The 27,784-nt window shown below is 51.1% G+C and overlaps 1 protein-coding gene across 2 annotated transcripts in view; it reads left to right on the top strand.

Annotated features, from left to right (window-relative positions):
* The window catches only part of Zc3h7b (zinc finger CCCH-type containing 7B), a 48,527-nt gene extending 27,288 nt beyond the window's left edge, over positions 1–21,239 (top strand). For both annotated transcript variants that reach the window (XM_021182907.2, XM_021182906.3), the window contains 16 exons: positions 872–914; positions 1,340–1,533; positions 1,842–2,163; positions 2,957–3,015; positions 3,694–3,793; positions 4,183–4,344; positions 5,466–5,671; positions 7,223–7,323; positions 8,291–8,472; positions 11,079–11,164; positions 16,904–17,037; positions 17,201–17,306; positions 17,434–17,542; positions 17,751–17,884; positions 17,991–18,154; positions 18,475–21,239. In XM_021182907.2, the coding sequence (XP_021038566.1) occupies positions 872–914; positions 1,340–1,533; positions 1,842–2,163; positions 2,957–3,015; positions 3,694–3,793; positions 4,183–4,344; positions 5,466–5,671; positions 7,223–7,323; positions 8,291–8,472; positions 11,079–11,164; positions 16,904–17,037; positions 17,201–17,306; positions 17,434–17,542; positions 17,751–17,884; positions 17,991–18,154; positions 18,475–18,739 (2,367 nt within the window). In that variant the 3' untranslated portion in view covers positions 18,740–21,239. The remainder of the gene's footprint in view (positions 1–871; positions 915–1,339; positions 1,534–1,841; positions 2,164–2,956; positions 3,016–3,693; positions 3,794–4,182; positions 4,345–5,465; positions 5,672–7,222; positions 7,324–8,290; positions 8,473–11,078; positions 11,165–16,903; positions 17,038–17,200; positions 17,307–17,433; positions 17,543–17,750; positions 17,885–17,990; positions 18,155–18,474) is intronic.
* Positions 21,240–27,784: the final 6,545 nt, after the last annotated feature.

Here is a 27,784-nt window from a genome sequence, read left to right as displayed (position 1 = left end):
CTCCCGGCAGCACATGTTATTCACATGATTAGTGCCGAGCATGCCAGGCACTCTGCTGAGGTGCCTCATCTCTGCCACAGTTTCAGGCAGTGTGGCTGCTGTATCCTTACTTTACACCCGAGGAAACAAGTCCAGATAGGTTGCCGACTTGGCCAGACCAAAGAGCAAGCTCCAGCATTTCCCCATCCCAGACAGGGCTCTGATCCCAGTGCTGTGCGGCTGCAGAGTACAGGCTCTCTGGAACAACCCCACACACTCCCACCCCAGGAGGAGCAGGCCAGGTTGATGCCTGACCTGTGAATTCTGTTCTGTCTTTGCAATGGGGATGGGATCCCACCTAAGATGACGTTCTCCTTGGGGGAGATTAACTTCCTGTGAGGCTGGGGGCTGAGCCGGGGAAGCGGGGAGGGCACACATTCCTCTTTGAGTTAGAAACCATCTGTAGTGTGGAAGGCCTGGTAAAATCCTTGTCACAACCTTTAATCCCAGCAATTGGGAGGCAGAGGCAGGTGGATCTCCGAGTTCAAGGCCAGCCTCATCTATATAGTGAATTTCAGGGCACCCAGGGCTTTTGAGACCCTGTTTCAAAAACAAAACCAAAAGAGCTCAAAACCCTCTCTCGCCTCAGGGCATGGATGAGACTCTACCCTTTTCCAGGTACCTCAGAGGTGTACCCCTGCCCTGGGGCCATTGCTCCCCTGAAATGTACCTACTAAGCTAGTTCACCCCACCCTGTCCCAGCCCACACCTGCTCGGACCCTGGCTGAAAAGCCAGCCTACCTGTGATAGGCAATCGTTCCTCAGTGAGTGGCCCTCAGGGTAGCCCGGTGGAAATGTGAGGCCATTCCACCCTGCATCTTTCCTCTCACAGGGAACTTCTAACGGATTGGGATCTATAGATGACATCGAAACAGGTATGTCTCAGCTGTGTGGGGTGGGACACCGGGAGGGCTTCCCTGAGGCAGGCCAGGAACAAGCACGGCTCCCTCCTTAGCTTGTCTCTGTCCTTCATGCCTGTCCGTGTGGGACACCTTGTGTTAGAGCCCTCACTTCCTACTTCCTTTTCTCTGTTCGTGTAATAATTGCTTGAAGAAGGCACTGCTAGCCCCAGAGAAAGGTGACATTGGTGGATATTTGAGGAATGCCAAGGCAATCAGAACCCTTCCACAGCTTCAGGCTGTCTTTCCTCCTTGACTACCTCTGAGCCATTGCCCCTGGGGCAGGGGATAGGGAACCCAGATCCCTGTGGAACGGGGAGAAGGGAAGGCGTTAGCTTAGTGACTGGGCAACACACCCACCACACGGGCTCCTTTCAGCTATGAGCTCACTCCCTCCACAGACTGCTATGTGGATCTCCGAGGCTCCCCAGCCCTGCTCCCCTCCACTCCCACGATGCCCCTGTTCCCTCATGTTCTGGACCTCCTGGCCCCACTGGATGGCAGCAGCAGGACACTCCCCGGCACCGAGGGCCTAGATGACTTCTCAGATGGGGATGTGTTTGGTCCAGAACTGGACACCCTCCTGGACTCTCTGGTGAGCCATGCTGTCGACTTCTTGTTCTGTCCTTTGAAGCCTCTCACTTAGAACCCCACAGTCTCATGAAGAGGCAAGGGAGGGCACCGTCTTCACGTCTCAGTTGGGAGAATGGGTGGCCTTGGGAGGGAGGGTCTTGCCGGAGCCTCCAAAGCAGATCCCAGAGAGATCAAGCAGAGCCTCACCTCCTCTTCATGAGCAGTCCCTGTCAGGCTCTGGTGGAATAACTGCTTCCTGGAATGTCACACCCACACGGGGTTGGGTGGTTATTTTCTCGTCTGACCCCTGGCTCTGTCCCCACTTTGCAGTCTCTGGTCCAGGGTGGCCTGCCTGCCAGTGGTATGCCTAGTGAGCTGCCTCAGCTGATCCCCGTGTTTCCTGGTGGGACCCCACTCTTGCCACCTGTGGTGGGTGGCTCCATCCCCGTGTCCAGCCCACTGCCTCCTGCCTCCTTTGGCCTTGTCATGGACCCCTCCAGGAAGCTGGCTGCTTCTGTGCTGGATGCCCTTGACTCTCCAGGGCCCACGCTGGACCCCCTGGATCTGTTACCGTACTCTGAGGCTCGGCTGGGTGCCCTTGACAGCTTTGGGTCAGCCCGAGGCTCCCTGGACAAGCCGGACTCCTTCCTAGGTGAGGCCTTGGTTGGGTACTTTGTCTCTCTTCTCCCTTGACAGCGCTGCTCTGTTCTCTCATCTCTGAAGCTCTGCATCTCCACAGCGCATGCCCATATGTCTATCACAGCCCAGGGCAGTACATGCTGTCTTATCTCTGCTGTGCTCAGCACTTCCGGAGCTTGAGCCCCGGACTGGGTGTCTCACTATCAAACAGATCAAACAGTAGAGCTATGTTAATGATTCTATCTGGTGCTGTGTCCAGCCCTCCAGAGTCCTGGACCTCCAGACTCAGATCCTGTGCAGATCATCCTGATACAAGGTCATGAGCTACAATAGCCCTTCTCTGGGCTGGGAACCAGGGACATAGCCATTGACCAGGCCTTGATAGGGTTGGCTTTTAGAGGTCGGAGATAGACTAGGGCACTCAAGACTAAGGGACCTGTGTGATGGCATAGGTCGACAGGAAGCAGGGTTTCCTTCTGGGGGACCTGATGGCTCAGAGGCATAGAGTCAGTGTGGTAGAGGATCTGGGTCTGGCTGACAGCTAGAGCAGAAGTTCCTCGGGGAGTGTGGGTGAGCTACGGTCTCACTGACCCAACCTTCCACCCATAGACAATAGGAAGTCACAGAAGGCATAATGAGCAAGGGTAAACATGTTGGAGCCTCTTTGCTTCAGGGCTGTTGACCATGAGAATAGGAGAGTGAGCCCATGGAACTTCTCTGAGGTAGAAATTACAGGGGCATCCCAGAAAGGCCCCTCATGCCCTCCGTGCTGGGGACCATAACCCTTGCGTCTTCTCCTTTCCTAGAAGAGACCAGTTCGCAGGACCACCGACCCCCAAGCAGTACTCAGAAGCCAGCCCCCTCGGTGAGTGACTTGAGCGGGGCTCCCAGATCGGACCTCTTATTCATCTGATGGCTATGCGCCCCAGATTGGGGGTGAGCTGAGCTCTCTGTATTGGTGAAATGCTACATTCTTCAAGAGGGGCACCTTCAGAGTGGCCCTTGTGCTGGAGAACACACTTAGGGTACTCCTCATCTCAAGGCTCAGCAGCCATAAGTGATATCGTGTCTCTGCTCTCCACGCTCTGCCTGTTCTGGGTTCAGAAGAGCATTGGACCATAAGTGAGCAGCATGTATGCATACTTCAGCTTAGATACTAGCTGTGTGGGCCCTAGACAATCATTGGCTCTCCCCGAGCCTTTTCTTCTGTCTGTTGATGACCGGGCCACATCCAGGAGAGCAGTAGGTCCTTAAGCAGGCCCACTGCCATTCCTCTGCTTTAATTCAAGGAATCATTCTGGAGCCAAGATGGCTTCTACTCATTGTCCAGGGTTTTCTGAGGCAGGTCATGATGTTTTGGGCTCTTACATTACAATACAAGGCCTGGGAAGATGTAGAAGAGGGTCCTAGGCTACTGTTCGGATACTGGGTAGGACATATTGGAGCAGGGATCAAAAGACACACCTATTCTCACTGCTTTGGCTGACCCCGGCGGTCCTAGGTACCCTCAGGGCCAAACATGGCCAATGTCTTCCCATTGTAGCCGGAGCCCTCAATGCCCAACACCACCCTGCTCATCAAGAACCCTCTGGCTGCCACCCACGAGTTCAAGCAGGCCTGCCAGTTGTGCTACCCCAAAACAGGTAATTCCACTTATGCAGCAGCACCCCTCTGCCCTGGAAATGCCGGGACTCTCAGGCGTGGGGAGACCACATTACTGTGTGTTAGTGGGAAATGCTTGGAGGAAGACGAGGCCCTCCTCTGCAGGAAATGAAGGGGTGGGCCCTGATTGGGACCGGTCTTCTCTCTGCAAAGTGTTGTCTTCACAATCCCAGAAACACTGACTTGGGCAGACTCACCAGTAAGTAGGTCCAGGACTGTTAGGGAAGTCACGTGGTAGGAACGTTCCTGGGAGGGCTTCTCCAAGCCCTCTCTTTCCCCCTGCAAGCACATGCCAGGATGGGGGCTTCAGAGACCCAGATGAGGGCACATGGGTTTTCTGGATTCTCACCCCTGTGTACCCTGCCCACAGGCCCCAGGGCTGGCGACTATACCTACCGTGAGGGCCTCGAGCACAAGTGCAGAAGGGACGTCCTCCTCGGCCGCCTCCGGAGTTCCGAGAACCAGATCTGGAAGCGCATCCGGCCCCGGCCTACCAAAACCAGCTTTGTGGGCTCCTACTACCTGTGCAAAGGTGGGTGGACCACAGTGGAGCTGGCTGGTACCAGCTGGGTCCAGCTCCTCCCAGACCTAATGCAGTGACCGTAGGGGAGATGAGAAAGCTCTGGTGAAGCCCGAGTCCCATAGGAGAGCAAGCATCTCTCTTGACTTTGTCTGAAGACGGAGGTCATTCAGGATATGCTATGGCGCTGGAGCCATCTGGTGGCCTGCACCATCGCATGTGAGGGTCCCACGGTCCGTACAGCCAGGTTCATACCCTGCCGGATTCCAGAAGGGATGGGCAGAGTCCCGGAGAGCACACGGGAAAGGCTTGCAGACCACAGTTGTTTTTAACGAGTACATTCTTTTCCTTGCCCTCACTTCTGCCTCACAGAAATCTGGTCAGTGCCAAACATAGGTTTTTGGTGTGCTTCAGTTCCCCTGAACAGTCATGAAGCACTTCTGTACTTCAGCCCTTCTTTGCGCTTACCCCCAAACATCTGCAAGTGACCTTTTGGTACTTAGCATCCACCCCAGGCTCCTTCGCCCTCTCACCCGCCTCACGGCAACCACCCACACAGTCCTTCCAGACCGTTCAGTGTCCTCCCTGAAGCCCTGTCCATGGCTGGTGGCATGAAGAAGGCCAGTGCATACCCACAGCCACATCTCCACCCTAATTGCTCCTCGGGCACACTCGCACTCCCCCCACCCCCATGACACATGCTCTGCCCTTTGAGCCTGGTGGCCCCTGTTTTGGAAGCCATTCCCTGTACCACTCTCCTACTCCTCTGCAGCTGAGGGTGCAGCCACGCCTCCAGCTCCAGTTCTGTGGCCCATGTTCCCGGTCCTAATCACGCAGTTATTCACCTCCCCAGTGAATAATCCTACAGACTGCCCCTCTTTATATAGCTGTGTGTAGTCTACAAAGGCCTCTGCACGTTGCTTGACCTGCACAGACACTGGGGTCCCGGGGTGGGGGTGGGGTTTGGAGGGTGTTGAGCCTTCCACACTGGGGCCTGGATCCGTCTTGGACATCGGCATTCACCAGTGCTCTGTCCTGGTGGGTTCGCACCCTGCTGACCACAGTGAGATCACAGGGTGCTGTGGGCTGCCTCCCTCACATGGTAGAACGTGTGTCCTATTGCCTCTTTGTAGACATGATTAACAAGCAAGACTGTAAGTACGGGGATAACTGCACCTTCGCCTACCATCAGGAGGAGATCGATGTGTGGACAGAGGAGCGGAAGGGCACACTCAACCGGGACCTGCTCTTTGACCCTCTAGGGGGTGTCAAGCGTGGCAGCCTCACCATTGCCAAGCTCCTGAAGGAGCACCAGGGCATCTTCACCTTCCTCTGTGAGGTACCTGCCTGCCCAGCCCATTCATCAGACCAACATGGTCCCCAGCACAGTCAGGAGCCGTTAGCCCTGGAACCTGGGTGTGGCGAGGTGTGGCTGGAAAATCACCAGTTAGGTCCTGGGGATCATGGTGGAACCCAGATCCTGTCTGGCTTCTCATTTTACAAATGTGAAAGTTGAGGCTAGGAGACAGCAATAACCACCCGGTTTGTTCTTCCCTGGGAGCCCGGAATGTGCAGGATTTAGGTTTTTAATCCATACTTTCTTTTTTTTTTTTTTTTGGTTTTTCGAGACAGGGTTTCTCTGTATAGCCCTGGCTGTCCTGGAACTCACTCTGTAGACCAGGCTGGCCTCGAACTCAGAAATCCGCCTGCCTCTGCCTCCCGAGTGCTGGGATTAAAGGCGTACGCCACCACGCCCGGCTATTAATCCATACTTTCTGGGCAGCCCCAGTTCACAGATACTGTCCTGGTTCACTGGTGGTGCTGGGGGTTGAGGTAGGTCTTGCCTGGAGGCCACATGGCCGCGTCAACCTGAGCCACGCACCCCAGAGCCAAAGGCCACCTCCTGCACAGCGCTGGCAATCTTTAGGGCCAAGCCAACTTAGAATCTTGTTCAGTGTTATCCCCGAATCCCATATCGTGGCTATGACAAATTTAGCCTAGCTCAACTGTCTAGAGCAAGATGTCTATGGCTAGCCTTTTCACATCTCCCCCAGCATGTTCCAACCTGACTGTGCCTGCTGTTTCCAGCCTGTGACCCAGCTATGCCGTCACACAGTATCCTCCCAGGTTTCTTCATTCTTTTCCTAGGCCAGTTGTGAGTCTAGTAGCTCTGCGGAGATTTCCTGGCTTTGGGTTCTTTTGTCTTTTCGAGGGGCTATTGAGACAGAGTCTCACTATTTAGTCCTGGCTGGCCTGGACTTTGCTATACAGGCCAGGTTGGCCTTGAACTGACAGAGATCCATCTGCCCCTGCTTCTGAGCACTGGAGTTAAAGGTGTGCGCCACCATGACCACTGGCCTTTCCCAGTCTTGAGAGTACAGTTGGTTCTGTAGATCCTTGAAGGTGGGAACAGTGACATGGTCATCTCTGAGGAGGAGGGGTTGGTGAGGCCCAGTCTACCCTGATCTGCTGACCTGCTGTCTCCCCTAGGGAGGACTTGGCTTGGGGATCATAGCTCATAGCCATAAGACAGGAGCACCTGAACTCTGTTTTCTCTGTGATTGAGCAGCACAGAGAACCCATGGGATAAAGTAGGCTAATGGTCCAGTTTGCAGTTGAGAAAACTGAGGCTCGGGAGCCATGGAGTAACTCCTGCCCTAGGCACCGGAGTTATGTAATCTGAGATAGGAAGGAGGGAGAACTGAGGCCCAAGTTATCTGTGAGCCAGAGACCTGAGGTTCACAGAGCCTGGGTCCTCTTCCACATTCCCCCTACCTAGGGCAGAGTTTACAGGGACCAGATGTCCTTCCCTAGGTGGCCCTTGGGATTCTAGCCCATCCTCTTTCCGGGTGGCCCAGTCAAGGTCCCGGCCCATCTCCTCCCTGAACAGATCTGCTTCGACAGCAAGCCCCGGATCATCAGCAAAGGGACCAAGGACTCTCCATCTGTCTGCTCCAACCTGGCTGCCAAGCACAGCTTTTACAACAACAAGTGAGTCCTGCAGCTGCACAGTGGGTGAGACAAGGGAGGGGAGGTCCCTTGAGGGCAGCTTGTCAGACGAGGAACAACAAGAGACAGAGAATGGTGACACATTCACCTAAAAAGGACAGGAACCATGGTTGTTGAACACTTCCTGTCTTCCAGTCATTGTCTTGGGTATTTAATGGTCTCAGCAGCCCCCTGGGGAGGGAGTTACTGCTCCCATTGTACAGAAGAGAAAGCTGAGGTTTGGGGACAGCTTGGTCAGCAGGCAGATGTGCCCTGCCGATGGCTCTAACCAGCACCTTCCGTTGTCATGGTTTCAGGGTCAACTAGGGCACGGGAGGAGCTGGGTCAGGACGACACCATTACCTTTGCTCTTTCTGGCTCTCTGCCCTGCCCCATCATTTGAGATGGAGTCAGACCCTGGAGTTATACAGCCCTGGGTCCGTATCACAGCCTGGCCAGGGTCTGGTTGTAGGTTGGAGCACTTGTCATTGCAGCCTTGGGTTTCCTCCTCTCTGAAAGTAATGATGTTCCCATCTTGATGGGTGTCATTCAAGGCCACCGAGTTTGCCCACCCAGAGAAAGTGCGTCATTATTACCCCCCTGGGTATAAGACCCGCTCTGGGGCACCAAGCTGGAATTGCCATTTCTACTCATGGGCATTCCCTTCTCCCAACCTGGTGAGGTCTGGCACTATGGGTAGACTGGTGCAAACTGAGCTGGCCCCAGAGCTCTGTGATGGAGCCCAAGCAGAGCAGAGCTGGGACTAAAGTCTTGAGTGTAGGATTGACCTGCCTCCCGTGCTATCCACATTCAGAGATGGGCTAACAGGACAGGAGGTGCCCGGGAGAAAGCTCTGAGAATCGCCTTCCCTCAGACTTGCTTGGCACTGGAAAGGTGGCCCCACTGCAGAGATGGAGGGCAGATGGTGGTGGGGACTGTCAGCATCATGCACGTCCCGTGTGCCCTCCAGGTGCCTGGTGCACATCGTCCGCTCCACCTCTCTCAAGTACTCCAAGATCCGTCAGTTCCAGGAGCACTTCCAGTTTGACGTGTGCCGCCACGAGGTGCGCTATGGTTGCCTGCGCGAGGACAGCTGCCACTTCGCCCATAGTTTCATTGAGCTCAAGGTCTGGTTGCTGCAGCAGTACTCAGGTGAGGGGCAGGCAGAGCCGGTGAAGTAGGCTTGGAATTGGCTGGGAGTGAACAGGCCAGGGCCTGATGGCCACCGAATGGGATCTCAGGTGAGTTCACAAACGGGTGGCTCCTGGGAGAGTCCTGGAGGAGTTTAGTAACCCTGGATGTCACAGACAGAACTCTGCTCACAGGGTGCTGCTAAGTCCAGAATCTGGGTCTCTCCCTGTCTAGACCCTGCCTAGGGAATATGCCAAGATACAGATGGGAAAGCAAGAATGTGTGAGACTCAGAGCCTGGTAGACTCCGCCCCTGGCCCTACAACTCCGCCTAGCAACTCACCTGCTGCCCGAGTAACGACCGATAGGCATCTTTCTTTCCTTGAGCCACCTTCTGTTGGTCCAGCGAGTGGATTTACGGATGCGCACACATCCATCCTTCTAACTGCTTTAGTGAGCACCCTCTCTGTGTCCGCGCATCCAGCCTTGCACTAAGCAAAGTCCTCACTTTGAGGACTTAATGGAGCAAGACAAGCAATGTACTAGCAAGAAGTGAGTCCTAGGTTCTGTTGTGGTGCCAGGGTAAGATATGACATATGACAGTCAGCGTCCAGTCCACAGAGACTTACAGTCGATAGTGTTTTAACTTTAGGTGTGTATCACATTTCCAGTCAGGTGGTGAGAATGGGCCTGTCTAGGGAAGGCCAGGGAATGACTGCTCCAGGAAGCAAAGGACTTGAGGCAGGGGATTATCCCTGGGGGTAAAGCACTGAGACCCGTGAGATGGTTGTGACCCAAGGTCATCAGGGTCCCAGTTTGTGGGAGTCTCTTGGCCTTAAGAAGAAATATAGTCAGGGGGCTGGAGAGATGGCTCAGCGGTTAAGAGCATGCTTAAGACTGCTCTTCCAGAGGTCCTGAGTTTAATTCCCAGCAACCACATGGTGGCTCACAACCATCTGTAATGGGATCTGACGCCCTCTTCTGGTGTGTCTGAAGAGAGCAATGGTGAACTCATATACATAAAATAAATAAATCTAAAATAAATAAATAAACTATTAAAACTTACAAAAAGAAATACAGTCATGAGCCAGGCATAGTGGCACACACCTTTAATCCCAGCACTTGGGAGGCAGAGGCAGGCGGATTTCAGCCTGGTCTACAAAGTGAGTTCCAGGACAGCCAGGGCTACACAGAGAAACCCTGTCTTGAAAAACCAAAAAAAAAAAAAAGAAAGAAAAGAAATATAGTTATATGCTGTAAAGTGATGTTCTAGTCAATCATGGGCCAAAGAAGAGTGTTTATATTATAATGGGCTGGAGTGTGCAATGAATTATAATGAATGAACGGCACTGTTGCTTGTTCGTGGATTTGCTCCACTGAACCTTTATTGTTAGGGAGTGACCCTAGTTTATGACCGAGATGACTCAGAGGTAAAGATGCTGAGCCCTGTGATCCCCAGGACACACATGGCAGAAAGAGAAAACTAACCCCGGAGTTGTCCTCTGACCGTCACACACCCACCTGAGCCACAGACACAAAATAAACCAACATGGTAAGAAGATAGCTTGTAAAAGCCTGCCCTATGATGCTGGCAGCAGCTTCAGCCTCTGTTCCCAGCATTTCAGACTACCGCGCATCTCAGAGCAAAATCTAGACAACAGTTTCCAAGCTGTGCTGGATGCTGGGTAGAAAACCTGGAACAAAGGCAGGAGTGGAAACATCAGGGGACATGCAGGTTACACCACGTGGTGGCAGTAGAGGTGGCAGAAGCGGTCACATTCTAGGTATACTTTCATGGTGGAACCAGCAAGGTTGTTGATGGACCAGATGTGCGGTTATATTAAGGTCAAGCTGTCAGGGTGCCTAGTGGAATAGGGGTCTGTGTTCTGACAAGAGGCTGTGTGTAGGACAAGCATGTTTGAAGGGGCTAATACCAGGGTTCTGTGTGGGATGTGGGTTCCAAATTGTCTCTTGGACTTGAAGTAGAGGTGTCGATGAGTGGGCAGTCAGATGTGACAAGTGGTAAGTCCAAAGGGAGATGTGGACTGTGGATCTACATTTGGGGGTCATCAGCAAGAACCTGATGTCAAGTGTGGTATGCGCCCTGGGTAAGCAACAAATGGAGAGTGGCCACAGCAGAGCCAGAGCCACGGACTGACTGGACAGCTGAGGCACTAGAAAGGGAAGAGGCGCTGCAGGGAGAGAGGCTTCAGGAGGCTGCGCTGAGCTGGGTCTGGAAGGCCAGGAAGGATCTGACTGCTGCTCTGGGGCCATCATGCTGGGACATTTGCCCTTTGGGGATTGGCAGTGAAGAGCCATGTACCTGATACCTTGGTAAGCCCTAAAGACCCGGGAGGGGCCTTGGGCTACCCAGCAGGATCCTGCTTGAGTCTTCAATGAGAAAAGCCGGGGTTCTAAAAATGGAACACTGGCTTGGGAATCAAGGAGCTTTCTTCCTGTGTTACGGATGGACAAACTGGCCCAGAGAGGACAGTGCACTCTCTGTGTCCTGATTCTTTCTGTGGCCAGGACTGGCCAGGTAGGACTCCTTGGCTTGGGACACATCCCAGCATCCCATGGGTGCTGTGTCTCATCCTTTGGCAAGAGCTGTGTTTTCTCCCCTCCCAGGAATGACCCATGAAGACATCGTTCAGGAATCCAAGAAATACTGGCAACAGATGGAAGCCCACGCAGGGAAGGCCAGCAGCGGCTTGGTAAGGCCCGGGATTGGCACGGGGTCAGGGCGGGCACCACAGGCGCTGTCCATCTCCTTTGACTGGGACATATGAACCTGCCAGATGCACTCTTCCCTGTATCTCTAGAGTTCACATTTTACTACTTGCTTGGTCATCAGTGAGTGAGTGTCTTTTTCCTATGTGCAGGTGTACATTTTTTGTATACAAATATACATTTATATACACAGCTATGCACACTGGTTTTGGGGGGCGTTTCTGTTTTGAACCATCTGGGAGTGAGCTCGGATAGATGTCCTCTCACCTCTGACCACTTTTAAAAGGGGTGATCTGAGGTTGGAGAGATGGCTCAGCAGTTAAGAGAACCCATATTTGATTACCAGCACCCACGTGGTGGCTCAGAACATCTCTAACTCTAGTCCTAGGGAATCCAGTATCCTCTTCTGGCCTCTGTGGGCACTACACACTTGGTGCACAAAAGATATACATGTAAACAAAACACCCATAACACACAAAATAATAATTAAAAAAACTGTAATGAGGGTACTTTTTTTATATATATATACCCAAACACTAGAAAATTAATAGAAAGTACCATTCAGATTCTATGACTTGTCCCCTAAATTCTAGGTGACACACAGTTCCATTGACAAAGTTATTTTTTTCTCCACAGTAATTAGTAATGGCTTCCTGGATCAATAGGGCATGATGGCACATGCCTGTCATCCCAGTACTTGGGAGGTGAGGCAGGAGAATTAGGATTGAAAGCCAGCCTCAGCTACTTTGTGAGTTTGAAGCTAGCTTGGGCTATGTGAGAGACTCTCTAACCTGCTACCCTGCTCCTCAGGAAAGTCTCCAAGGAGATTCCTTGAGCCCACGTGACTATCTGTGAGGGCTCAGAGTGGTACCCACTGGCAGTTCTGTTTCTCTCGTGTTCTTCACTGTGGTCTGTCTGTATGAGCCATGACATTGGGGCATCCCCTGACATGGCACTATGCGTGTGCCATACTGTACCATTCGTACTCTCCAGTGCCCCTTAGATTTATCATGTAGCCCTGCTCACCATTTACAGCATGGGTGTGAGGCTTACAGGGTTGACCCTGGCTTCAGGGTGTCGAGTCTGCTGTGTTTTATACCCTGATGCTCATAACACCTTGGGCTTCAAGATCATTGTAACTGTAGATGACAAGGAGACACTGGCTTAGAGATGCTAGGAGCCAGTGAGTAAAGCACAGCCACGAAAGATCGACCTGTTTCCCAGACCAGACCATTGCCAACTTGAAGGAAGCCTGGGCTTCTGAACTCCTTATGGGGCCAGGATAGAGTGGGGGTTGGGAGGGGGAAATCCAAGCTGAGAGGAGGAGCCATGAGGGTTACTTGATCCTTGGGCCTCCCCTTTCTCCATCTCTATATCCTGTGTGGGCCTAGGCATGGGGTCCTTGCCTGCTTACTATCCTGAGAGTAAAATCAGTAGGTCTGTGAAGGCAAGGGGATGCCAGGGCAGACGCTGCTTGGGTCTAGTGCCTCTGGCTTACCTGTGAGGAGTAAGAAATTGCTCAGAGCTATCTCTGCTCAGTCAGATGGGAATGACCCCTGCACTGGGCAGTGCTGGCCACTATTCTGAGGGGAGCTGGCAGGAGACACATCACCCGCTAGCCTGGAGAAGCCGCAAGTTGCAGTCTCACACCCAAGGCCAATGGGCAGTAACAAAAGAACATGTTAGCCAAGGTCACCTCCCACTCCCCAAAGTGAAGGCTGGGGCAAAAGATATGGAAGACTCGTAGGAAAGGAGCCTCCGAGACGAGCTGCACATTGTCCTTGGGGATGGTCTCGAGACCAAGGCTGTCTGTCTGTCCTGCTGCCAAAGGCCAACTTTCCCACCTTTGAACTTCTGCTGTCTATAGACTGGGCCCTCAAAACTGGTTGATCAGATGGGGTACTTTAACCACTGAAGGTAGCAGCTTTGTCGCAGGGGAGCTCCAGGAGAGCCCCTGCAGCCTGAGCGGAGTGAGTGTGTGTGAGATGCGCAAACATGTGCAGGCCAGAGGAGGCACCCGTCCCCCCAGGGTCCCCTCTACCACTCTGCCTTTTTCCTTTGGAGGCGAAGTCTCTTGCTGACCCTACAGCTTGCACTTTCTTGCTAGTCTAGTCCCAGCACAGTCTTGTCGCTGATCCGCTCAGTGCTGTGTGCAGGGCCACACCTGGACCTTATGTGGGTGCTGGGATCTAAGCCGTGGTCTTTGATTTTTGCAGCAAGCACTCTTACCTGCAGAGCCATCCGTCCAGCCCCTGAGCTGAATTTTGCCTTTTTTAAAAAAAAAAGATTTATTTATTTTATGTATATGAGTACACTGTAGTTGTTTCCAGACACACCAGAAGAGGGCATTGGATCCCATTACAGATGGTTGTGAGTCACCATGTGGTTGCTGGGAATTGAACTCAGGACCTCTGGAAGAGCAGTCAGTGCTCTTAACCACTGAGCCACCTCTACAGCCCTTTGAGCTGAATTTTGAAAGACATTTTTTTTTAGGATAAGTTACAGGAAGAATACAGGATAAGTTACAGGAGTCCAGGTAGAGAAGACAGTGTGCCGCGTAGGGTGCTATACCTCAGGACTGCCCTTGGAACCTCTCCATTTCTCACCTGAGTAGTTTACATGTGTCACAGACATGTAAGTATGTGAGATGGGCATATAATCAGAATTTTGTTGTTTTGAGTTGGTTCTCACTATGTAGTCCAGGATTTCCTGGGATTTACTTTGTAACCCATGCTGGTCTCTTATGGCAATCCTCCTGCCTTAGCTTCCTAAGTAATGGGATTACCCACATAAGCTACCACATCTGGCTATATATCACACTGCTAAAGATGGGTCATACATTTTTTAAAATAATTCCTTGGAAAATAATAATTCTTTGGTATACATATAATTTTATTGTTTATTAAATTGTTTATTAATCAAATGTTAGTGAGATTAACAAATTAAGTCTTGGTGGAATAGTTCTTTACAGGATGTAGAGGCAACACTTCTTGGAATTGATCAGAATTTTGTTTTTATGGTTAACAAATTCAAAATGCTGACACTACTTTGCATAAACGTGTAGCACAAAGGGACAGAGGTGTGTTTAGAACTTTATTGGGAATTCAATACTAACTCCACACTAAAATTCATGTTATAAAACGACTCAGCCGTGAGAAGAGCTCGCCGAAGCTCATGAGTGTGCCTGCTGGTGGGGCTGTGGCTGTGTTCTGCTGCCCCTGGCTCCGTAGCTCCTTGCTGCTGTTCTGTCTCTGCTGCAGCAGAGAAGACAAGATAAAAGAGTCTGAGGAGTCAGATGACAGAGGATTTGATGTGCTTGATTAAATTTCTGCTCCCCTACAAATAGAGCCTTTTTATGTATCTTGGGGAGGAAAAAAAGTGCTCGCTGAATCAGGGGTAGTGGCACACGCCTTTAACCTTGGCACTCCGGAGATAGAGGCAGGCAGATCTCAGGATTCAAGGCCAGCCTGGTCTACAGAGCTAGTTCCAAGATAGCCAGTGTTACACAGAGAAGCCTTGTGTGGGGGTGGGGGGGGAGTACTTGATGATTTTGCAGACAACTCATGTTTGGTGCCCAGTACTCACATCAGGCAGCTCACAGTAGTCTGTAACAGCAGTTCCAGAGGATCTGCTGCCTCCTGCCTTCCATGGATACCTGCGTTCACACAGTCTCATAAACTACAGAAGAATGAGCAACTCAACAGCAATAGCTTTAAAACTAACTCTCTCTCTCTCTCTCTCTCTCTCTCTCTCTCTCTCTCTCTCTCTCTCTCTCCTTTACTGCTGTGTTGAAACAGCACAACCGAAGCACTGTGGGGAGGGAAGGGTGTATTTGGTTTATATATCCCAAAACAGTCCACTGACTTGGGAAAGCCAAGGCAGGAACTCAAACAGGGCAAAAATCTAGAGGCAGGAGCTGATGGAGAGGCCATGGAGGGATGGATGCTGCTTACTGGCTTGTTCCTCATGGCTTGATCATGATCAGCCTGCTTTCTTCTAGAACACAGGACCACCAGCCCTAGGATGGCACCACCCACAGTGCGCTGGGCCCTTGTCTATCCATCACTAATTAAGAAAATGCTCTCCAGGTTTGCCTACAGCATGATCTTAGGGAGACATTTTCTTAATTGAGATTCCTTCCTCTCAGATGATTCTAGCTTGTGTCAAGTTGACAAAACCAGCCAGCACAGCCTCTAACTCACAGAGATCTATCTTCCTCCATTGCCCTCTGTGCTGGGATATGTCACCACACCACACTTTAAAAAAAAAATGCTTATAAGCGGGGCAGTGGTGATACATGCCTTTAATCACAGCACTTGGGAGGCAGAGGCAGGCAGATTTCTGAGTTCAAGGCCAGCCTGGTCTATAGAGTGAGTTCCAGGACAGCCAGAGCTATACAGAGAAACCCTGTTTTCGAAAAAACAGGAAAAAAAATGTTTGTGCGTATGACTGTTTTGCTTTCATGCGTGTATTTGTAGCACATGCGTTCCTATTGCCACAGACGTCAGAAGAGGGGAACTAGAGTTATGGATGGTTGTAATCCACCATGTGGGTGCTGGGAACCAGCCAAAGTCTTCTCTACGAACAAGGGCTCTCAGCCACTGAGCCATCTCTTTAGCCTCAAACGCTACTTTTAGAAATCAAACATTCTAATAGCGTAACCCAAAGATACACTACTTTAGTATTTACCTGCTGAGATAGAAGAGTAGGAAAATATTTAAAGCCTTTGTTTTCTGTGGACCACTATTCTTCTAAAGCCCAGGGAGTCAGTAAGAACACTGCAATTCACCAGATACAACAGTCTGGAATCTGAGCCTCAGTAGGCAGTGTTTCTGGGTGTTACAGGGTGTGACACAGTGCAGTGTGTGCATACCAGGTACTTAGAACCAAGGGTTTGGTTAACTAACATGATGCAGTGTTTGGAAGTGCTGCCAGACACACCTCTAATTCCTTGCATGTCTGATGTTAAATTGATTTCTGCTTGTTGTATATTCAGAAGGTTTTGGTATTGCCAAATTTTCCAAGCTCCCAAATTCAGCTATCTGACTTTTATGGGTTGTGACCACAGTTCGAGGAGCTGTAGAGATTAAGAGCACATGCTGTTGTTTCAGAGGCCCTGAGTTTGACTCCCAGCATGTCAGCAGCCTGTAATCATAGCTCCAGGGGTATCTAACCAAAGGTTCTGGTCTCCAAGAGCACCCACACACATGTGCGTGCGCACACGCACACACATACACACACACACATAAACACACACACTTAGTTTAAGAATAAAATAGACTGAGATTGTAGCTTGAGCCTTGTGCCAACACTCAGGAAACAATCTCTCTGACAGATCTCTGTGAGTTCAAGGCCAGCTTGGTCTCTATAGCAAGTTCTAGCCAGGGATGCATAGTGAGACCCTTTCTAAAAATAAATACAATAAATTTAAAGTGCATTTTTAACAAGAGAAGCTGTTCTATACAGTGGTTGCACAAACCAGACCTGTAAAAGAGTAAAGGTGAGTGAAGACCAGCCGGAGAGGGCAGGGGTTCAGGAGCCCCTCTCCACAGCTGGCTCCCCTAGTCAGAAGTCATAGATAGGGCCTTAGCTGGGAGTTCACTGCCTGTCAGTAAAACTGGGCAGTAGAATAGGCAGTGTAAGACTGAGTGATCCTAGGACTCCCAGAGGCCTAAAGCCTGGTGGCTACAGTTTGACCAACCCACTCCCCTATCTTCCCACAGGGTACCCCAAGGACACATGGACCCAGCACTTTTGACCTGCAGATGAAGTTTGTGTGCGGTCAGTGTTGGAGGAATGGGCAGGTGGTAGAGCCAGACAAGGACCTCAAGTACTGCAGTGCCAAGGCCCGGCATTGGTAAGCAGGCACACTGCGGGTGCTCGGGCAGCATGGGGCATTGCCAGAGCCACGTGAGGGAGGAGGCCAAGACTTAGGAGACCTGAGCTCTGGAGGAAAAAGCCTCATAACCCCGAGGCTTCCTCTCTGACTCTCTGTAATGACTCCTATTTCTGGCCTACAGCTGGACCAAGGAGAGGCGGGTCCTTCTGGTGATGTCCAAGGCCAAGAGGAAATGGGTGTCCGTGAGGCCGCTGCCATCCATTAGAAACTTCCCACAGCAATATGACGTGAGTACTTGTGGGAGAGGGGAGGATACAAGAGGTGGTGGGCCCTGAAAGGCTCTGAACTGGCCAACACTAGGACACAGCCCTGTGGGACTTACTGATCAGCAGGCTTCCTCTTGCCCACCCACAGCTCTGTATTCATGCCCAGAACGGCCGCAAATGCCAGTATGTGGGGAACTGCTCCTTCGCACACAGCCCTGAGGAGAGGGACATGTGGACCTTCATGAAGGAGAACAAGAGTGAGTGGCAGGCTTGTCCTGTGTTCCTGTATCTGTATCGCCACATTGCTAATCTCTAGAACACACTCTGGGCTTCCTGGGCGTGATTAGTCCCTCGGGCCGAGCTATACAGTAGCAGAGCTTAAGGTTTCTGTGCCCCTCGAGTCCAGCAGGGATCAGAGGTAGAGTGGATGGGGAATCCCTCACCAAGCACTCTGTCCCTGCCCAGTCCTGGATATGCAACAGACCTATGACATGTGGCTGAAGAAACACAACCCGGGGAAGCCAGGAGAAGGGACCCCCATTAGCTCTCGGGAAGGAGAGAAGCAGATCCAGATGCCCACAGACTATGCTGACATCATGGTAAGCCCTGCCCCGACCCGGAGCTAGGGCCAATGGGGAGGGCCTCCTGGAGGGGCTGAGAGGGGCAGAGGCCTGGGAGCAGGCACCCACCACGCTGTGCACGCAGATGGGCTACCACTGCTGGCTCTGCGGCAAGAACAGCAACAGCAAGAAACAGTGGCAGCAACACATTCAGTCTGAGAAGCACAAGGAGAAGGTCTTCACTTCCGACAGCGACGCCAGCGGCTGGGCCTACCGCTTCCCCATGGGCGAGTTCCGACTCTGCGACAGGTGCTGAGGGCCGTGTGACACGGGGCACAGGGGCAAGGGAGGGCAGGGAGCAGGTGGGCCTGAGGACAAGGGCGTTGGGCCCAGCTCCGTCTCTTGACTTGGTGTCTCTTAGAGATGAGTGCAGTCCTGGGGGGTGGGCAGGATGGAGGGGTGGGTTCAGGCCTCTCTCTAGCCCTCCTCCACAGCACTGGATCAGATCCTAGAGAGTGCTGCTTTGTCGGGTTCGCTGAGCCAGGACCAGAACTGTCTGGGGAGAAGCATATTTTAGGAAGATGGAAAGAGGCATAGAGTGCAGGCAGTGAGCCTTCTGCCCCCCACAGGCTCCAGAAGGGCAAGGCCTGCCCAGACGGGGACAAGTGCCGTTGTGCCCATGGACAAGAAGAACTCAACGAGTGGCTGGACCGGCGTGAGGTGCTGAAGCAAAAGCTTGCCAAGGCCCGCAAGGACATGCTTCTGTGTCCACGGGATGATGACTTCGGCAAATACAACTTCCTGCTGCAAGAGGATGGGGACACCACTGGTGTCACCCCAGATGCCCCTGTTGCTGCAACTGCTACTGCTGCCACCACCACCACTGGGGAGTAGGGCCAGGTCTCAGCTATGGCAAAGTCTTGGGGTCGGGGGTGGGTTGGGGGCAGGGGACTACCCCATCAGGCAGCCCCCAGTCCGCTGGGTCCCTGTCCATCCTTTCCACCCCCAGTACCCCAGGTGTGTATACCCAGGTCATACACTGCAACCCCAAGTGGTCCCAGGATCCTTGTCCTGTCAAAATGGGGGCAGACCCTCCCCAATTCTAGTTCTCCTGGTTGGAGAGGGAGGGGCCTGGCCAGCTTCAGCCTACAGCTTTAAATTCTGTCTGCTCCTAAATGGGTCCAAAGCTCAGTGCTGGGGAGCCTGGGGTCCCCACTTGGATGTGCAGCAGGAGGCCCTTTTCCTTCTCTACCTTCCTCTTCTCCCTTTCCCTGGGGCCAGATCAGGACCCAGCAGAGGGCAGGAGGCCCTGCCTAGCTTAAAGTATAGTCATGAGATGGAGTCGGGAGCACTATACCGGTCACTTACCGCCTGGGGCCTCGGTTTCCTGATCTGCGAGAGGGGCAAGGGCTAAGGCAGATGATAATCTGAAGCTAGAGTAAACAGTCTAGGTGCTCCTAACAACCACCCCCTGCCCGGGCCTCTCCTTTCTGAGCCACAGTTGTAGACCGTACCTCAGCCTTGGAGTCAACACAGCCCACAGCCCATTTTACAGAAACCAAAAACTGAGTTCTAGCAGGAGGAGTGGTTTGCCCAGGGTCTTTAGCCCTCTCTGGTACAGAACTGGGATGTGAACATTGGTCAGAGACCCCACCCATTAGTAGCTGGAGCCTCTGGGCTCCTCAGTCCCATGCAACATCCCTGGGACCTGGGGAAGGGATGCTGAGACACGAGCAGGTCTTCTTAGCTCCATGTTGGGAGATGTTGGGGTAAGCAATGGAGGCTATATCCTCAAGAGCTGTCACAGACAAGTGGCAGAATACAGGCACCATGAGCTCAGGTTCTGACAAGGTGCAAAGCGTGGGGAGGCTCTGAGGAATATGAAGAGTGGGAAGGCGGCCTAGGCTCCATGGGCCACTATGAGAAATAGCCTCTCTTTCCCGGGAACCCTCTGTGGTCCTCTCTAAAAGACCCAGATATACTGTTATGGCCATCTATCCCAGCGCCATCCACCCTATGCTCAACCCTGCTGGCTGACTAGGACCCCAGCGGACCTCTCCCCCCTCCCCAAGCCCATGTCCCCTTTTACCAAGGCCTCTTTTATCTTCTGAAGTATGTCTGCACCTTTCCCCCACCCCCACAGATAGACACAGCCTCCCCTGGCTACCCAAGACATTCCAGAATGCTCCACCCTATTGGCACAAGAAGTGGGGCACCCCCCCCAAGAAGGAACCAGAAACTAAGGCTATCAAGGAGTGAGATAGAATGAATAGACACTCCTATTTCTCCTCCAGCCAGGGTTGCTAGAGCTCAAGGGCACAGTGATAGGCACCTGGGCATAAAGGACCCACCCACCCCTCATCCTGCCACTGCCCAACCTTCTCCTGATAACCATGGCATGCACCGTCTCCTCTCCCCTGCCCCTCTTCCGTGACCCCAGCTGGCTAGCACTGCAGAGTTTGGCTGCTGGCAGTGTGGCTGGAGGGGAGGTGAGACCACATCTAAGGTGGGGGCCATGGCCGTGAATGTGGATGACACTTGTTCTCCTGACCCGTGGTGTTGCAGTCTGTTGTCACCAGCCTTGTTTTAGTGTGTATATATGTCGCCCCTGTGATGCATATATACACAGGTATTAAATATATCGCTCTATATAATATTATATATGTGTGTGGTATCCAAGGAATCTCTTCTATTGAGGGCTAAAGATAAAGAATTTGGCACACACACAAAAAAATGCAGACATCCTTGTGAGTTTTGAGTGCTTATGGGGTCATCTGGTTATTTAGGGCATTGAGACCAGAGCCGTGGCTCAGATGATTGGGGCAAAAAGGGCAGGGTGGCCCACGCCTGCTCTGACTGCTAGCTTCCCACAGATCCATGTCTAGAATACCAGTGTGCTCAGGAAAAGGAAGTCATTTAGTGTTTGTTTCCCACCAAAGAAGGATGAATCCAGGGTTTTTCTGCTGTTTGTCTGTCTAGGGGTCCCTGAGATCTGGGCTCCCTTACATTCTAGACCTATGTCCCCCCACATGGAAGAGAAGAGAAGAATGATAGGGATGACCTGGGGGGGGACAACAAAACATCTTAAATGATGACTAGAGTTAATCAGATGTGACCCCTCTAGGGCCCCTGGTTGAAAGGCTCAGGGTTGAAGCAGGGCCTAGGAGCAAGAACAAGATTGCACAGTAGACATGGAGTGAGGGTAGTGGGAGGGATGCTGCATTTCTCAGCTGGGCAGTAATCAATCTAATGGTCCTTTAAAAATGTCTGTATTAAAATTTAAGAATACCACACTTTAATATTAAATATCATAAGGTCTAGTATCTTGATAATAATGTAGATGTTTTAATAACAATTTTTGTCCTTCTTAAAATAAAATGAGAGAAATTTGCTTCTTTTAGCCTTTGTTCTATAGAATATCCGTGTGCACTATGACTCTTGTCCCCCAGGTGTCACTCCTGTTCCTCCCCAACGACTGCATGGATTCAGGGGACCAGGGCTCCTGGGACAGAGCTAGCCCCAGCTGGCTGTGCCTGGGGCAGACATCCCAGGGGTTGAGAGGCAATATCCCTGTGTACACATGGAGACCCAGCTGACCCAGCTCAGCAGCACTTCCACAGCAAGGACAAGCTGTGCTCCGTACAAGTGGCCCTGCAAGGCACTCTCTGTCTGGCAGCTTCCTCACAGCTGCCTGTCTGCTCACAGCGCTTTCTGTGGGACTGCCCGTGCCTCTTGCTTCTACCATCATGTGCCGCTCTGCATTCTGGGCCATTTTGGGGCACGGGCTGTCCAGGAAGGTAAGGGGTCACGCCAGGCTTTACAATGTGATCTAGACTGCAACCTTGATCCTCTGAGCCCTAGGGAGACCCAAGGTTATATAGGAAAGATTTGTCAACTTTTTAAAAAACTCTTTGAGACAAGTCTTAATATGTAGCAGTGGATGATACCAGCTTTGAATGTTTGTCCCTGCCTGTTTTCCTGAATGCTGGGGTTATAGACCTGTGTTACCACACCCAACAGTTTTCTCAACTTTCAAAGAGGACTGGGCGTCCAGTCTCACAGCAGTGCTTTTTAAACTTCCTGAAGTGTACTTGGTCTACAGTGAGTGCTCATCAGAGTTTCACTATAGAGCCCTGGCTGGCCATGAATCCCACCCCACCCCCCACCCCTGAGACAGTGAGTTTTGTTTTGGTTTGGTTTTTGGTTTTGTTTGTTTTATAGCCATGACTATCCTAGAATTTGCTTTGCAAGCTAAACTCAAACCTGCATGGACCATCCTGTCTCCGAGTGCTTAGTTATAAGTGTACCCACCATGCCTTGCTTGCCAGTTAGCTCTAATCTGCAGGACAGTATGGCCTGGGAGCAAAGGCCCTGGACCTATGAATTCCCTGAAGACAGGAGTCATTTGGGCCAGGTATACAGGAGGAACTCTAACAAATGATGGGATAAAAAAAAAAAAAAAGGAAGACTTAGGGGCTGGAGAGATGGCTCAGAGGTTAAGAGCACTGACTGTTCTTCCAGAGGTCCTGAGTTCAATTCCCAGCAACCGCATGGTGGCTCACAACCATCTGTAATGGGATCCGAAGCCCCCCTCTTCTGGAGTGTCTGAAGAGAGTGAGTTAGAGGCCAGCCTGGTCTATAGAGTGAGTGCCAGGACAGCTCGGGCTACATAGAGAAACCCTGTCTGGAAAAACACAAACAAAACCCACACGCCTGTTCTTGGGCTGTAGGGCACATGCATGAGCTTGCACTGGGACATTCCTTAAACCCAGGAAATTAAAGTGAGTAAGAAGACTTCAGTAAACCTAAGGAGCCGAGTTAGCCCAATTTAAAATTCCCTTTACTCTCTTCTGATCTTCGTTTGGCTCACGTTAGGAAGCTTTACCCAAGTGAGCCACCCACCCCGTGCAGATCCTAAGGATACAAGACTGAAGAGAGTCTGCAGCCTGATTTCTACATCACAGTCAGTAAGCACTTACTATCCTCCATTTCCCCTGTTTATTTCACACCTGCAGTTCCGTGTACCAGTGAAACTGCATAGTCAGAGCGTCTGATAGTCAGGCAGTGGGTGATGGCCCTGATGGAACGTGGTCTGTTTCTGCCTTTGGCCTGCATGATACCGCACTGACATGGCACCAGCTCTGCACTCTCTGGTTGCTCCTTAGGGCAGATACAGGTGCCAAGGACCTGGAGGCAGCCATGTGCCTCTCCAGTGAAGACCTCTGAGGGTTCTGCCAAAACATCTAATAGTCCTCAACCCGGGGAGCCTGTGCAGCCTTCTGGGAAAACACCCAAGACTCAGGAAAGAGGAGCCTGAGCAACTGGACCGGATTCATGAGCAGGTTTGTATTGGCCCCTCTGACATTGCTTTGGAGCCTGGAAGTTAAATATACCCTCCTGGCCAAGGGGAGAACAGAAGACCAGCAAAGTTCTTAACCAGGTTCTTACTGAGAAGGACCTCCAGCTGGGGGTCACAGCTTGCCTCTGAACTTGATGTTATCTGTTGTCCCATAACAACACCTTGTTAGTGAACGAGGACAAATAAAGTCAGAGGAAAAAATGGAGGGTAAAGTACGGGGATGGTGTCAGCACACTGATTAAAAAACTAACAGACCGGGCTCTGGAGAGATGGCTCAGCCGTTAAAGGCTAAGCTCACAACCAAAAAACCAATAGACCTAGACCATCTACTGAGGGCTTTAGACCTCTAAGTCCAGAAAACCTGAACGTGTGGGCAATCCAAACCCTTACCCATGGCCCCTCCAAATGTCTCTAGGTACACACTTAGCCACACTTCCTCCCCACTGCTGCTGTGCCCAGCCACTGTGCCTGACCACTGGTGACACTGCCAGCTGGAACCCTTGAGTACAAGGAGAGGGTGTCAGCGTGCACTGAGCATGGGTGGGGCTTCACTAGGTCTGTCATTTAGCTCTGAACTGTTTGCAAGGTCTAGTCTGGTGCCACATACATGGGGCATTAATCTATCTCCTGTTGTGATCAGGGTGCCTGGGGCCAGGTAACTTGTAAAGAATGGAAGCATAACTTGTCCCACAATTCTGAAGCCTCCAAGTTCAAGAAGTATGACCTGGTTCAGTATCATCTGGTGAGGGCCCTTGCTGAATATCCACAGCAAAGGAAGCAGTACAAGCTTGCTAGTGCAAATCTATCTTCCTCTCTCTTTGTTTTTTAAGATAGGGTCTCTCAGTGGGCAGTGGTGGCACACACCTTTGATCCTGATACTCTGGAGGCAGAGGCAGGCAGATCTCTGTGAGTTCGAGGCCAGCCTCGTCTACAGAGCTAGTTCCAGGACAGCTAGGGCTACACAGAGAAACCCTGTTTTGAAGAAAAAAAAATAGTCTTTATATGTAATCATGGCTGTCTTGGAACTTGCTGCATAGACCAGGCTGGCTTCTGCTTCAGGGTTAGGGTTAGGGTTAGGGATTAAAAGTATTCCTGGCTTCTATCTCTGTGTTAAGCCAGTTTTGTACGAGTTAATGCACCAGCCCAGCCTGAGTCAGCCTCAGTTTGCAATCACAGTACAACTCAAGCCTGAACTCCAGCTCCCACCTCATTCTCGCCTCGGGTGCAGGGCAAAGGAGGACTGGCCAGGGCTTCTGCTGGCACAGAGAACAGAAGAGAGGGTTCCCTTTGTGCTCACGGAAACATACAGCGTTCAAAAAAATGTAACTGAAATTTTACTAGTACATATTTGCAAAAAGAAACACTGGAAGGTTAAATAAAAACACTAAACTTATTATGAGAAGAATGAGGGAGTAGGATCAGGGAAACAAATGCTGTGAAGTTTGACCTGGCAGGGGCTGGAGAGATGGCTAATCTTGACTACATCTGGAATCAAATGCAAGCTGATAGACACCCCTGTGAGAGACTTTACTGACTGGATCATTTGAAGTGAGAAGACTCACCCTGAATCTGGGCCACACCTTCTGGTAGCTTTTTGCCTGCTTACCCTTGTTTGTGCTGATAAGTTCACCTATTCTGTTGCTGGGGCATTCCTTCAATTGTATTAGAGCCTACTTCTTCTGGATTCCAATGTAGACTGAAGACCAGCAGGTCTTTAGGAATCCTTCAGGATTCCAGCATCAGACTGAAACTGTTGATACATCCAGTCTCTCAGGACAGAACCCCAGATCCTTGACTTTTTGGTCATGAGACAGCCACTGATTGCTAAGCTACCCAGATCCCAGCCTATAAGCCATTCGAATAAGTCCCATATATATATTGTTCTATTAATTCTGTTCCTCCAGAGAACTCTATCACACTGCTCTTGTAGAGGACCCAAGTTCAATTCCCAGCACCTACATGGGGCAGCTCACAGCTACTTGTAACTCCAGTGCCAGTGAACCGAACACACTCCTGGCCTCTGCTACCACATCACACATACATATAATGAAAATAAAGAAACTAATTTTAAAGTATAGCTTTCCCAAGGTTCTGAGCTTTGATCCATGTACTGAGGTTTCTATACATAAATTAAAAGTAGAGTAGACATGAGAGCTCAGCAGGTTAAGGCATTTACAGCTAACCAGACAACCTCAGTTTAATCCCTGGGATGGAAAGTCACAGTAGAAGGAGACAACCGACTCTCATGAGTTGCCTTCTCACCTCCACACGTGCACCATGGCATGTGAGTGCCCCCCCACACACACACACAAATAAACACACAAACACATGTACAAAGGCTAGAATTAGAAGTAGCCAGGCATGGTGCCGCACACCTATAGTCTCATCACTCAGGAAGCCACAGAAGGAGGATCAAAGTTCAAGGCTCTGGCTGGTGATCTGGCGTGGGGTAAAGGCACTTGCTGCCAAGCTTTACACAAGGGACTCAGCAAGGTAGAAAGAGAGAGCCAACTTGACAACTGTCCTCTGACTTATATACATATACCATGGTGTGTGCACTTACACACACACACACACAATAAATACATGAAGATAATAATTAAAAATAGGTTTTATTTTCATGTGTATGCGTGTTTGCCTGCACGTGTGTATGTGTACTATGTGTGTGCCTGGTGCCTGCAGGGACCATGAAAGAGAGTTGGCTCACCTAGAAGTGAGTTAGGGTAGTTGTGAGCTACCCAGGTAGGTACCTACCATGTAGCTACTGGAGCCAAACCGGGGTCTTCTGCAAGAACAAGAAGTACTCTTAACTGCTGAGCCAACTCTCTAGACACAATTAAAATATATACATTTATGTGTTTGTGTGTCTGTGTAATATATATACACACACACATATCCATAGCTATCATAATCTTTAAAAATGACAACAACAACAACAAGAGACATTTGCCCAATGTGCACAAGGCCCTTTTCTTATACTGGGAGGGGAAAAAAAAGGAAGCCTGGCCTAGCCTGGTCCGACAAACCTCAAATGGCTGCATTTGAGAGGCCAAGACAGAAAGAACACAAGTTCAGTGCCTGCCTGGTTCCAGAGTGAGTTCTGGAGCTGTGGGTTATGTACTATGTAATATGGAATTTCATTCATCTGGGGAGGATCACTCAGGAGGAAAATATGGTAGTTAAAGAGTACGTTAAAGAGGGCTGGTGAGATGGCTCAGCAGGTAAGAGCACCCAACTGCTCTTCTGAAGATCCTGAGTTCAAATCCCAGCAACCACATGGTGGCTCACAACCACCCGAAATGAGATCTGACGCCCTCTTCTGGTGTGTCTGAAGACAGCTACAGTGTACTTACATATAATAAATAAATAAATCTTTAAAAAAAAAAAAAGAATATGCTAAAGACTTGGGGCAGCAGACGTGGGGGACCTTTCCAGCTCTGTGTAAGATGTGATTTGGGAAAACAGCCATGGATCTCTGTGAGATCAGGCACAGGACAGAAAACCAAGAGCTTATCATCCGCCCCAGGGTGTCTGACTGAGCTGCAGAAGCGAGCCTAACGGAGCTTACTGTGTTCAGTTTTGAAGTTGAGCCTCAGAATCAATTTCTGGCTTGTTCTAGATCCTGCAGCCTGACATCTCTGCCTAAGTGTGACCTCTCTGGCTCCACTCTTGGAAGGCTGAGGACATGCAAGTGTGTGACTTCACCCATCCACAGTCAATGTCTTGGGGAATCACAGTGCGCCTGTGGGACAAAGGAAAGGAAGAGTTTATGGCAGGTGGCCACTGCCACTTAAATCTCAGTGATGGGCAAAGCAAGGTTTGTCACTCAGGCCAGGCCTGAATCAAGTTGGCAGGGCTGTCCCTTTTCAGTAGTGCCCACCTTTTCTTTTTTTTTTTTTTTCTCGAGACAGGGTTTCTCTGTGTAGTCCTGGCTGTCCTGGAACTCACTCTGTAGACCAGGCTGACCTTGAACTCAGAAATCCGCCTGCCTCTGCCTCCCAAGTGCTGGGTTTAAAGGCATGTGCCACCACACCCGGCTTCAGTAGTGCCCACCTTAACGACCATCCTAGGGACCTATTTTCCTCTTCTTCCCTCTCTGAGAGACCAGAGACTTGAAGAATAGGCTTCAAGTTGGACAGATAGTATGACGCCCCAGCTATGCACCCCTCATGTACGCTTACATACCTTGCGAGGCTCATGCACATGGCACATATACATTCAAACATACCCAAGCTCCCACATGAACCGAATGCATGGTGCTATTACAGCATCTTTTGTGCTCGGGTGCCTGGGATGCTGGTCTAGTCTATCATCCTTTCTTCCGGCTCCCTCTGATTCCAGCCCAGGTTGATTTGCACCGTGTGCTCTGCTCTCTACTGAGCCTGGGCCTCCAGGCCTCCCCCACCCCTCAGCTCCCTGTATGTGCCTGTGCTCACTTGCTGTGGGCGTGGAGCTCTTCTCACCGTTCTCATCTGGCAGCCCTGGTTATGGCTCCCAGACTGGGGGAGAACTTCCCTTTGCAAAGTTAGATAACAGGCCGGGTTCTCTGTCAGAGGATTGGCGCTGTGGCTCCACGTGCT

This window comes from Mus caroli, unplaced genomic scaffold (genome assembly GCF_978045245.1).
Source record: "Mus caroli unplaced genomic scaffold, Mus_caroli_1 scaffold_16, whole genome shotgun sequence".
Classification (NCBI taxonomy): domain Eukaryota; kingdom Metazoa; phylum Chordata; class Mammalia; order Rodentia; family Muridae; genus Mus; species Mus caroli.
The sequence above is the reverse complement of the archived record's forward strand: the minus strand, read 5'-3'. Positions and strand labels throughout refer to the sequence as shown.